This window comes from Uranotaenia lowii, chromosome 1 (assembly GCF_029784155.1).
Source record: "Uranotaenia lowii strain MFRU-FL chromosome 1, ASM2978415v1, whole genome shotgun sequence".
NCBI classification, from domain to species: domain Eukaryota; kingdom Metazoa; phylum Arthropoda; class Insecta; order Diptera; family Culicidae; genus Uranotaenia; species Uranotaenia lowii.
The window spans coordinates 5,568,832-5,581,371 of NC_073691.1; the positions used below are offsets into that span (position 1 = coordinate 5,568,832).

General features: G+C 38.8%; 2 protein-coding genes across 9 annotated transcripts in view; one reads left to right on the forward strand and one right to left on the reverse strand.

The window, feature by feature from the left end:
• Positions 1-412, forward strand: part of LOC129738737 (synaptic vesicle glycoprotein 2C-like) — a 29,892-nt gene extending 29,480 nt beyond the window's left edge. For all 7 annotated transcript variants that reach the window (XM_055729993.1, XM_055729991.1, XM_055729996.1 and 4 more), the window contains one exon: positions 68-412. In XM_055729993.1, coding sequence (XP_055585968.1) covers positions 68-123 — 56 coding nt within the window. In that variant the 3' untranslated portion in view covers positions 124-412. The remainder of the gene's footprint in view (positions 1-67) is intronic.
• On the reverse strand, positions 308-11,100 carry LOC129738740 (homeobox protein MSX-2). Of its 2 annotated transcripts, XM_055730000.1 has the most exons (4): positions 10,869-10,902; positions 10,443-10,810; positions 890-971; positions 308-825 (listed from the first exon to the last, which is right to left on the reverse strand). In XM_055730000.1, exons 2-4 carry the CDS (start codon positions 10,771-10,773, stop codon positions 474-476), a joined length of 765 nt encoding a protein of 254 aa, XP_055585975.1. In that variant the 5' UTR covers positions 10,774-10,810; positions 10,869-10,902; the 3' UTR covers positions 308-473. The 2 variants fall into 2 exon arrangements, with proteins under 2 accessions (XP_055585975.1, XP_055585974.1); XM_055729999.1 differs by having other exon boundaries at positions 10,443-11,100.
• Positions 11,101-12,540: the final 1,440 nt, after the last annotated feature.

Sequence of the window (12,540 nt, forward strand, 5' to 3'; positions counted from 1 at the left end):
GAAAAAGCATATTTTTTTGGGGTAATTCACTAATAACTTTTTTAATTATTTTGAATTTTTATTCCAGTAAGTGGAATATTATGCTTCTTCCTACCAAGTACAGGTAGAGAAGCCCTCAACTGATAGATGCTCTCTCATCGAAGCTCTTGTTTTGTTTTGTCGTCCTCCTCGTAAAAAAAAACTATGTTACTTTAGCGTGCGTAGAGTCGTCGTTGTTAGAAAGAAAGAGTTTAAGATAGCAAAAATGTGATAAAATGTGTCCCAATCAAGAAGACAAATATCAAAAGCAAAGGATAGTTTCTCTGAAATGGAACCAGTCAAAAAACACACAAAAATGTTAACTAGTTGTAAGAGCTGTAAGAGTAAAGCAAAAAAAAAAACACTAATAAAACTTTTTAAGTAACTTAAACAACAGCTTACAGCCTAGTTCGCTATTTTATTGACAATGTCCTACTAACAAACCTAATAAAGAATCAATCACTGGTGAGCCTGAGTTTGCTCCGGTCAGTCGAATCGGATATGCTAAAGTTTAGTACGGGTGGAGGAAAATAGCTGGCGGCACTAGTACTAGTGCCGCCGGGAATAAACGAAAATCCCGGTGGCATCGGGTAGTGTCCCGAGGCGGCAGCTGCGGCCGCTGCTGCTGCCGCATAGAGTCCCTGGCGATGGGCGATTTTGAGCCGCGAGGTGAGCTGTTTCTTCCACTTGGTGCGCCGATTCTGGAACCACGTCTTGATCTGGACCTCCGTTAGGTTCAGCGACTTGGACAGCTCCAGCCGTTTGCTCACCGAGAGATACTTGTCCTGCTTGAATTCGGTTTCCAGCCTACGGTCGACACAAGAAAGCATTTGGGTGAGTATTTAATAAAATGGAATTAAATAAAAGATACCTTTCCAATTGCTTTGCGCTGTATGCTTGACGAGGTTTTCTATCGGTTCCCTGTTTCCGTCGCTTGGTGCTCATTTTTGGGTCTGTAAAGGGGAAAAAATCTTCCAAAAATTAAAATCCAGAATAGAAGCTTGAAATTCAAGTTAAATATTTAAAATCAGAATTCCGTAAATTGTTACTTTTTTATTCAAACCTAAAAATGTTCTAAAGAATTTGGTCACTATCCTTAAGTTTTGATCTAAGAGTCATAAAACTTATTGCTGAATCATGAAAAGGGAAGAAATATTCGGTTTGTGGTTAGGTAAATTTGTTTGTTCAAAATAATTTTTCTTCTGCATATATCAAAGCTGACAGACGTTTTTTCGGGAGCTGAATTTTATTTCAGTAATTGAAGAAATAATTAGTGAAGAACTGTGAACCTGTTTCAAGAAAAAAAATTAAAAGTACCCGAAATTTGAAATTGGATTCAAGAAAAGAATAAAGCGCCGTAGCCAGAAAACTGTTTTCATCGAGGTTCAGGAAAAGGAGCAGCCCTTATTTAATAACGGACAAAACGACAGATAAGTATCGAGTATCTACATTATTTTTTCTGAATTGATTATTAAATTCAATTAGACGTAAGCATGGATCATTCTATTTTATCATGCATAAACTTAATAATGTGGAAAAGGCTTTGAGTGATTTCAATCGGTGAGACCAGGACATAATATAGTCTTTTACTTTTCACAAAACGATATCGGAAAAGTAAAGCATTTTGTTCTTTTCTAATATGACTTTTCAGTGAAGTTGCAAGAAACCATATTTTTTTTGGAAAGGCATATTAATAAAGACAAAATTTTAATATCAAAACATTTTTCAACAATAATAAGGATGTTAGAATGTTGTCATAAAAATATGCTTAAAATAGACTTTGTTTTCTGAATTCATTACACAAAGAGAATTTTTGAAAATTGCAGGGCGTTAATATGGGAAACATCGTTTAAAGAGAAGGTGATCAGTTCTAAATGATTGGTATTGTTAAATTTTTCTTATTTCTGGTCTTAAATCCTCGCTAAAATGTGGATACCATCTAGTGTAGTTTTTTTTTATTTATTAATATTCTTACGTTTATAAAAATAGATACAAGTCAACTGTATTAATCAATGATTTCCTAGGTAACCATTGCAAAACATTTTTTGTTCGAGTTTGATTTGAAATATAACAATAAATGACCACAGAATTTTTTGTCATTTTAGACTTTTTATTTCTGACTCTAATTCATAAAAATTTGAAAACAAGATAATATAAATTGATTTTTGTTTCTATTAAAACTGTATGTATTTTCTTATTTGTTGATGTTTCACATGACTTCCCAACAAACTTCATAGAAATAGGGTCACAGAAAACTGTCACAGAATTTAAGGTTCAGATCTCAGAATTCAAATATTTTGTTAGCCCAAACACAAATTTTTTCGGCAACCTTGCATCAGAGTTGTTATAAAACTAAAACTTGGTCTTGTAGGGTGCCATAAAACTTGAATTGTAGCTGGGTTTAGATAAGGATGAGTAAAAACAATCATTATTTGAGGAGTTTGAGGATTTTGAGAATAAAAAGATTTGATTTAATGTAATGTTTCATTAACATTCATGTTTTTTGAAAAAATCGAGCCAATAGAAATTCTGTTATGACTGAAGAAGTTAAAAATGATTTATTAATGCAGTCTAGTGAGGCTCGTAATCATATTTTCGATTAAGGCTAAAAACCAGTGATTGAAATCCTCACCAATATTCTCATCAGAGGCATTCAAAATACACACTTTGAGGCCTCGCATAGCTATACAGGAGACGATACATATACATTCATTCAAACCTCCCCCCATGAGGAGGATCTGCTCTGAGAGACACTATCCGTTTGCTGCCCCGAACGAACTCTCTCAACGTTCGGTTGCTACATGATGCATGAAGAAGACGAGGCACACATACTCATTTACGCTGTTGAATTTGAATAACTCGAGCCGACCGCAAAGGTTGAGGCAACAACAAAAACAACCGAACTTATTGCGTTGCACGGCCCGCAACGTATGGTGAAAGAGGGGGGAAGAAAAAGAAATGAAAAAACTAGCTGCCTGCGTGCGGTTGCTGTGCAATAATAGCAATAGCAGAAAAACCTCACGCATTCGATCCAGGCACAAACGAGGAGACTCGGGTTTGCTCTGCCTTTTGAATTCGGTTCCCTCAAGGTTGTGACAGGAGAAGAGTGAGAGCCATTCGTTTGGTTTTTTGGATTCGCTGCCTCGAATGTATATTGCTTCATGAAGGCGGCCATGTTGAGAGCGTATACATCATCGGTTTTGTCGTTTTCGCTGCCTCAAAGCAACCTTTGCTTCCGAGTAAAGCGTTGAGCGAGAGATGGTTGATCAACTCATGCTCAGCAAAATTCAATCACTGCTAAAAACTAAGGCCTATTTAAAACTTAGCAGAAGCTACAACAGGGATGTTAGACATTTTAGAAGATTAGGAATTTAAACTCCAAGTGGCCACATCACTTATCATGCCACCTTAGATACCTTACCCTTATACATTCAGCGTGAGATTTGTGGAGGGATGGCGTACAGCCGGCCTCCGCAAAACAAATCATCACATGTGCTGCTCTTCCTTTCCTCTTATCGACTACACGGACTTGGCCAGCGTTGTTATTGGTTCATTTGAAAGTAGGAGATTCTCAAAACTGCACAGTGAGATTGTGTTGCTTGTTTCCAGCAAACTTTCATTTGGTTCATTGTGGAATATTGATTATCTCAAACCAATCACGGAGTACAACCATTATGCCATTGGCCGGGAGGGGCCGTAGGTGGACCGTAGTTGATAACAAGCTCAAGCTCAAGCTCAATAATTTTTCTTCTGCATATATCTGTGTAGGGTATTACTTTTCTTTTTGTTTTGACCTTTTCGTCATTTTTTTCTTATTTTGTCACTTATGGGAAACAAAAGCATGACGAGCAACTTAAGTTTACGCTTGGTTTAGGTATCATAACAATCACCTAAGTAAAAACTTGATATTTTATTGATGTATGGCAAGAGTGGGATGTAAAGCACATGAAACTTGGATAAGAATCAGAGGGGATCTGGTCCTGGCACCACTGAAAAATTGAATTCAGAAAGCCTTAAACACTCGATGATTTTCTGATGCGCGAAATAAGATGGGGTCTTCATTGGTGCTTGTTGAGATCTAAGCAATCGGGGAACTAGTAGCTTTAATTTTTTCTCGAAGTTTAATTTTGGTAGGGTAGAAACACTATATATTGAACACCATCTTTGGAATTCAACACATTTGTGGCCAATAAATAATAACGAAAGGTTTTTCTGATAAAATTTTGATAGCGTAGCTTAAGCTTATTTCTCAGCTTCGAATCGATATATTTTTTTTCGCGGGAATATGTTTTGAAATGATTATTTAAGCCTTTTTATTCAAAATTACTTTTGTCCCAATGATTAAACACAATGATTTTAATATTGAACAGGCAATGTTCTAATTATTGAACACGTAAACATTGAATATCATTGCACATATTTAGGGGTATTTCGCTTGATAGTATGCCTTGCAGGGGCGATTTTGGTTGAGCTAGCAACCAAGAAACAGTTTGTTTATATTTCGAAACGCCAACCGATGTTTGTTCAATAACTGGTGCATGCATTTTTTTACGAAACGAGTACTGCAAGATTGAACGTTCAATAATTGAAACATTGGCGTTTTCTGTGATCCAATGATTGGACACTTTAATTTGTTAAATTTTAAGAAAATAAGGATAATAAAGGCTGCCACTCTTCCAGAAATCATTAAAAAAAGACTTAGTTGAAAACACTCATACCATTATCTTCGTCGTTTATTTGTCTTTAATCGATTTTTTCCCCCAATAAAAAATAGGCTGTTTTTTTCATCCAGTCGAAAAACCAAGTCAAAATTGGAACACATATTCTAGTTTTGGGGATTGTGGCTTTAAGAGTCCGAGATTCTTGATAAAAATTTGAACAGGGGTAGAAAATTCTTCAACAGTGGCACAACGAATTTTGATTATTTTTTCTACTGTATATTATTGTTTTAATTGGTAAATGTTTTACTAGTGTTCAATATCTGGTACCTGTTCAATAACTAGTGTTTCTACCCTAGTAAGTTCAATTCTAAACTTCAAACTGTAAAAACTCCAAATGAAAAGCTCTAGTTCGTATAATCTGCGTTTTTTCTCTACGGACCACAAACTACAAAAGGTTGTTATGGGCGCCCCGAACAATCTCATGGTATCCCTCATTTTACCGGAGGTCCTGGATTCTATCTATGGAGCTTTCGTGCTCGAGCTTTCCTTGAAGCGATGGGCGTCGAACACGTTTTGGAGCTGGAAGCGTCGACGGAACCGGCTGAGTCAAAAAGGTTTGCCCAGGAAGACCGGAAGGCAAGAAGCTACATCATTGTTTTCCTCGGGGACGATTGTCTGAAAATCATCCGGGAGAAACCAACGGCACTAACGCGAAAAAGTCACTACCCACAAAGACTCCTAGGAATCAGATCGGAAGTCTCAGAATGCGAAGAGGTGATTTAATGCGCCCGTACCTGGTCGCCTACGAGGATCTTGTCCGGTAGTTGCAAGTGGTCGGAGGAACGTTAACCGAAGCTGATAAAGTCATCATACTCTTTGGAACCGTTCCCGAGGCCTACGATACATTAGTGACGGAAAACCTTGATAACGATCAACTCACACTGGAGGTTGCCAACCAATGTTTGTTAGGCCAGGAAATAAAGCAAAAGGCACGTGTCTTGACTCTTGCTCTAGCTTGCTCTTGGCCTTTAAGAATCGATAAATATAGAAAAAACAAAGTAAGCGCATAGGGAGAAAAAGACAAGTGTAATTTGACAGACAGATTTCGAAACGGTTGAATCTGTTTGCTCGGAAACATAACCCTAGAATCGGCGACAAGGTGCGGATCGTGTGAGTGGTGAGAGTTTTGCAGGAGGCAAGTTTTAAGTTGTATACGATTAAGTTACGCTTACAAAAGGCCCTGGATTTAACATGACAGTAGTAGAAAAGGTGTGGGCAATGTTAATTCAATCATCCATCCCAAAACAGATGTGATCCGAAGCAGCAAAAATAGCCGTATGTTTAATGAACCGAAGTCCTACGCTGTTAACCAACGTAACCTCAGCGGAAATTTGGTTTGGAAAGAAACTTTCATTGGAAAAGATGTTAATTTTTTGATGCAAAACTTTTGAATGCTATTCGGCAAAGGCAGAAGTTAGATCCTCGAAGTCATCAAGTTGTTTTTGTGGGCGAAGCAAATGGCTACAGACTCTGGGACAACCAGAAGCGCAAGTACTTGGTCGCCAGGGACGTTGTTCTCGATGAGCAGTAATTTCCATAGGCGGTTGAAGGTGAAAGCAAGTTTTTCAGACAACAGTTTTAACTATGTCCGAGCCATAGGGGGAAACTAAGGAATTCGACTCGTGCTTAGTTGATTCGACGAAGTGAATTAAGGCGTCCGAGTCCCTGGGACAAACGACGGTGAGGCACAGTGAAAGGGAGCGCTCGCTCCCCGGTATGTTTCGTGACTACTTTCTTAGTTCAAAGGCAACTACCGGTTGTTCTTTTCTCCCAGATACACGATACACCCACTAAGTATGCTGAAATCGAAGAACGAAGTCTATACCCACATGTTACATTGCTTGTCGCTGGCAGAAAGGGAGCGGCAATCGAAAAATTGAAACTTCGGTTGGCGCCAAAACTTTCTATGACCGATTGCGGATCGCTGCAAAACAATCACACTCGAATTATCGCAGAAGGTGAACCATTCCAAAGTTCTACAGCGGTTCCGTATGGAGAATTGAAATCCTGTTAAGACGCCGGTGGAGAAAGGTCTCTCCCTAGATCGGAATGGATCCGAAAAACAGGAGCTACACAAAGAACTACTGGGTAGTTTGATGTACATCATCCAGGTGTGTTCATCCGGACAATCTCGATTGGTTATTTGGCCTTCCCGAACCAGCAAAAGTTCAACCTAGAAGTACCAGCTTGGAATTGTTCAGCTTTTGCAGGCTGAATTTGCTTCAGTCCATGTTGCTTTTTGATTATTCTGCATCCGTTTGAAAATTTTCCACGCAGGCCATAACTTGTTGCAGAACAACTTGTGTTGGTTGTTGACGGACTATATTTTATTTACTATTAATAACTGCATGCCTTCTAGGCTGATGTTTAATTATTCTAAGACTACTTTGTTTGACATAATTAGCATATTTACAACTTTCGATGCTTCTAGTATAAGGTGTGAATTCATAAAAAGTAGTGGTTGCGTTGCAAAACAAAAAGTAGTAATTATGTATTTCATATTCTTGACAGAGCTGATTTGGGATTGCTTCCAAATTATTTTTTTTATTGATCAACTGGGAAATAAATTTGGGTTTTTTACAGATCACTCTGATCGTGAATCCCCTATCTTATAGTTGAAATCCGTGCACTTTTTCTACATTTAATTAGTAATCCGAATTTATTCTTCGATTTTACAGATTCAATTTCTTATCACTTCGAAACGATCAAGTATGTTATGACTTTAGCATGCTTATTTATTCCTTCCTTCTTCGTTGAGATGTTCATATCACGTTTAAATTGTAAACAAATCAGATAAAATAGTGAGAACTTAGAACAAGTTCACTGGTGTTGTTAAAAAGTGGTTGAAAATTTGACACTTTTAGCACATTTTTAAAATTTTGCGATGCAAGAACATTTTCAAGATCTGTCGCCTTCAAGTTTTTTTTGCAATACGTGTTGTATTTTCGCATGGTGTGATGCAAAAATAACAATATTTGTATCACATACGGCTGAAATAGAAAAAGTGCGGTAAAAAAATGCAACGCCCAAAGATCTTGAAAACATTTTTGCACGGTAAAATTTTCAAAATGTGCTACAAGTGCCAAAATTTCTACCACTTTTTCCCAACACCACAGAGAACAGACATCGGGCCCCGAACAAAAATTTGTTGAAATCGTGTGTGAGAATACCCACCTAAGTTTCAAACCAAATTCGTAAGTGGACTAACATCCATAAGATGTCGCTACCAGTACACATATTTTTCCATTTTTTCGACACGCTTAGAAATTAATACTCATAACTTATCTCAAATGAGGCCATTGCAATGTATGAGAGTAACACAACTTTTTGTGTAATAAATTTTAAGAACATCTTGATTTTTAAAAAATGCAAATCATATTTCAATCATACTTTAATCGCTGTTATATGTACCAGCATATGCCCTATATTGTTCAATCAATATTGACGCTGAATGGAAAGTTGAATTCCAAGTTTTAAAGTATGTCTGCCAGTAAATAGTTTTCTAGAACAGAGAATGTGAACATAAATGTTATAATTGTTAATTATGGGTCGGTTTTCCGGTTGATGTTATCTTGTAACTCATGTTTATAAATAACTTTAATCATTTCTACTGATTACTAACCCTGAGTTACAAGTCCTCATCTATCGATCTCAGGTAACATCAACCAGAATATCGAACCATAGTTTACAATTATAACATTTATGTTCTCATTTTCTGTTCTAGAAAACTGTTAACTGATTGTAAAATCCCAACACATACTTTAACACTTGGAATTCAACTTTCAATTCAGCGCCAAAATTTTTTGAACAATATGGGGCGTATGACAGCGTTCAATTGCGATTGAAATATGATTTGCATTTTTTTTAAATCATGATGTTTTAAAATTTATTACACCAAAATTTGTGTTACTGTCATACATTGCACTGGCCTCCTTTGAGATAAGCGATGAGTATTAGTTTCTAAGCGTGTCGAAAAAATGAAAACAAAAATAGGTGTACCGGTAGCGACATCTTATGTATGTTAGTCCACTTACGCATTTGGTTTGAAACTTAGGTTGGTATTCACACACACGTGTTGAGCTCCAGCTCGAACTCTGTTCTCTGTGCCAACACGAATGAACTTGCTCTTGGAGCACCCGTATTCTGTATCCGTGGTCCAAACAGCTGGTTTAGACTCAAATTCTCACCAAAGCAACCGCACTAGTGATCCATTATACCAGTTTCAACTCAACTTTTTTTTAGAACTGGTATAAGGATTGGTCCAAAACTGAGTAAATTTTGATCCTATTTTACGCAGTTCTGAACCATTTCACAGATAATAGATCACGAATGGGGATGTCATTTTTTCACTGGATGGATCTAATTTTGTTGGTCTAATTCTTGTTTAGATTAGACCCAAGAATAGATCACTCTTTGGGTGCTCTTACCCATGAATGAAAAACGTTAAACTTTCAGCATGTTGAGTATCATACATTCCAAGTTGGTCGCTTATACTTTTCAGATCAGAAAAAACAGCCAACGTCCCAAAGTCAACTATTGATGACTGATAACCCAACAATTGAAAAGTGTCACATTCGTCGATTTTCGAATGCTTCCTCAACACCACATTGGCTGGAAAAGGGTTATTAGCATGTTTCGCATCCTAATCGTTACCGTTTCTTGAGGTTTATTTTTCAATTCCATCGGCAAACAACCGAGAGACTTCCATCAATAGGCACAGTTAAACGGAACTTAACTTTATGCGATGAACGATGTGTAAGTTGACAAACAAAGAGTTTTGATTTTTTTCAAATTCCAAAGCAAACCAACAAACGGTGGGTTCAACATTGTGTTCTTTTTCATTTTTTCCAGCAACTCAACCGGGAATAGATCCCGGCACGCAAGTACCTTCCTAACTAACTTAAGTTAACCAACCATTATGAAGATGTCGTTTCACCCGAATTTCACGGGTAGGTGCTAAATAAGTCCACACAAGAAGTTTGTTGGACTTTAGTTGAGATCGTCAAGCATCGTTAAACTTGAACATATAAAAAAAATTTCACACGTTTCGGAGTTTGGTATTTATTGTAATTGAATGCCCGGAGATCATCGACGCAGACTTTTTTTTTAAACGTTTTGTCAACATAGATTTTTTTTTTGCTCCGACCATGAGCTCACTCAGATTTGAACCAATCAGAAATTAGTTCAGAAATATAAATTTTCAGATTCTAAAAACCATTGTCCCCAGGTGACGTCCTTATGGTACTTCGAAAAGTGACTTTTTTATATTTCTCAACTGAAGTTTTTAAACTCTTTCAAGGAAAGAATCAGACGCCCATGCCCTCGGTAATGGGTCATTTGAGATCGAACAATATCTCGCAGTGTTTGCTGTATTCTGTTTACCGTGAAGAACTGAAAATGGTAAACAAACAAATGGGCCTGACTGGCGTTTCCAGTAACATCAACAACAAAAGCCATAAAGTGACAATAGAATTATCAACTGGTCCGCTGGCTGGGGCACGGCCTAGTCAAACACCTCTTAAAACCCTGCACATTGATGATGATTTTAGCACCTAATTTTCTATCCCATGGAGCTCTTCTTTAGCCTCGGTAATTTGATTGGTCAACAAGGCTTAGAATGGGCTAGTTTTAAGTTTGATTTGTTGTTGTAATCTTTTTGAGAAAGCAATGGAAAACAGGTTTTGACAATTGTATGTAACTTACAAAGATCGCTGGAATAGCCACCGAGGCCACTGTAAGGATCCGAACTGGGATCTAGCGGGCTTCCGTGCCCGTGATGATGTATCCAAGCTCCTCCTCCGGTGAAAAGGAAGTTAGAGGCAACGATTGAACCAAGATCACAACCTGTCATTTTCGTCGAGTACAATTCCCCCCGGCTGCTGGAACAATCCTCAATCGAAGGGAGATGTGCGGTGTCATCCGTCGCACCTGTGCCACTGGCATCACTGTTCAGCCCCAAGATGTCGTTGATGGAAAATGCTTTCCGTTTTACGCCGGCAAGTTTCGTTCCATGGTAAGTTTGATGTCCACCCATAAATTTCTGCTGCCGATTGCATTTGCTGCTGCTAGTGCTAATTTGAAGATCGCTCGTTGAGTATTGTTTCAACTCATTATTCTGTTCACACCCACTTGTTGTTGATCCTCCTTCGTCACTGTCACTAATTACATCGATTTCGAGATCCATGTTTTCTGTTGTTTTCCGAAGCTCAGCAAAACAATCTAGGTAGGCTACCGGATCATCCTCCGACCGAACTATTTCAAACGTTAAACCATCCGCAACGAGATTCCGCGAGGGACTAAACCAGCTCTCGCTCGTTAATCCACACCGCAGCCAAGTCGGCCACAATTTAAACCTCTCGCCATCATTAGCACCTTTCATAATTGTGTACTGCGGCCAGCCAGGCCACTCATACACAATTATCGTTTGTTGTTGTTGTTGTTAACGCTTCTTGGAGGATAATTGAATTTTCATCTCTCTTTTTCAAACCCGACCCTTAGCTTGCTGGATGAATGAATGGTGGAAATCCAAAATGAAAAAATAACCGGTAGCGAGGTTGTGTTGTTGAGTGTGGAGAACAGCAAAAGTTAACGCCTATTTGTGTGCCGTTCCGTTCCCGCCCGGCTGGAGGAGTGAGCGAGAGCTAGATAGTTGCGCTACGAATCGAATCGCGTGCCGGCCAGCCATTCAGTTTAGTGTGGAAACAGCTAATACCCCGAGATCCGGGCAATAAACGAGTTAAGTGTGCGATTATATTACCCATCGTCGTCGTGGGGAAGTAAGAGGCCCCACCTCCCTAGGTTATACGTGGTAAACAGACCCTAAATGGTTTTATTGGAACCGGCAATTGATATCCACCGCGGCCACGGTTGTTGTTGGCTCTATCAAAGATGGAGGAAAGCAGGTTAGTAAACTTATACTTGGGTATATCATCGCCGGAAGAAATCATCTCGTTCTATACAGGTACAGTTTCCTAAGGAAGTAATTCAGATAATGAAATTGTCTTTATCAAAAATTTAATATGATACTCGGCAAATGGAGTAGTGGACGGGATATCCCGAGTTCAAACTGAACTACGTAGATTGGATTTAAGCTGGAATAGAATTGCAATGGAATTGATTCAAGCATTTTGACTTTTCTTGCCTCTTCGATGTCTATTGTAAACGCCAGATGAAACTTCCAACGAGCTTTCTACCAAATTCAGACGTCACGGGACCTAGCCACTGTCAGACACAAAAACCGACCTAACTTAGGAACTTGATCACCAGATGCCCATTAACCAGACTCTTGGGTAGCGACGCTGTACTAGCGACGTCGAACAATGAGTTCAAGGCTGGTCAAATTCCACTGGCTGATCCTCGTCCACTTTTCCAAAAACCATCAAGTCGCGCACATCAAATCTCGGACAATCAATTCCGACCACGTTGTTCCAAAAGTCCAATAAGAGGTATTAAAATGTATAAAGTGAGGACATCAGGTAAGCCATTGGAGCCAGTGGATCGCAAGTCGTGGAATTGCTTGCCTCTTAAGCAGCCCTTGTACCACACTATATCGTTCCGTTTGCTGGACTTATCAGATCCAGGAAGGTCGTAATAAGGGTCCCCAACCACGTTACTGAGGCAAGCCGACCACACCGGGTCCAGAAGTCAGCTCGTCTCCAGTGCAGGGCCCGGAAGTCCACCAGGTCAGAGTAGTTTTAAGAAAGTGAGAAGTCAAAGCAGTGTAAAGTACAGTGAATATAAACTTGATTGAGAAGCGCATATGTTTTGAGGGTTTTTCTTTTCGCGCAAACTGTTCCCTGCG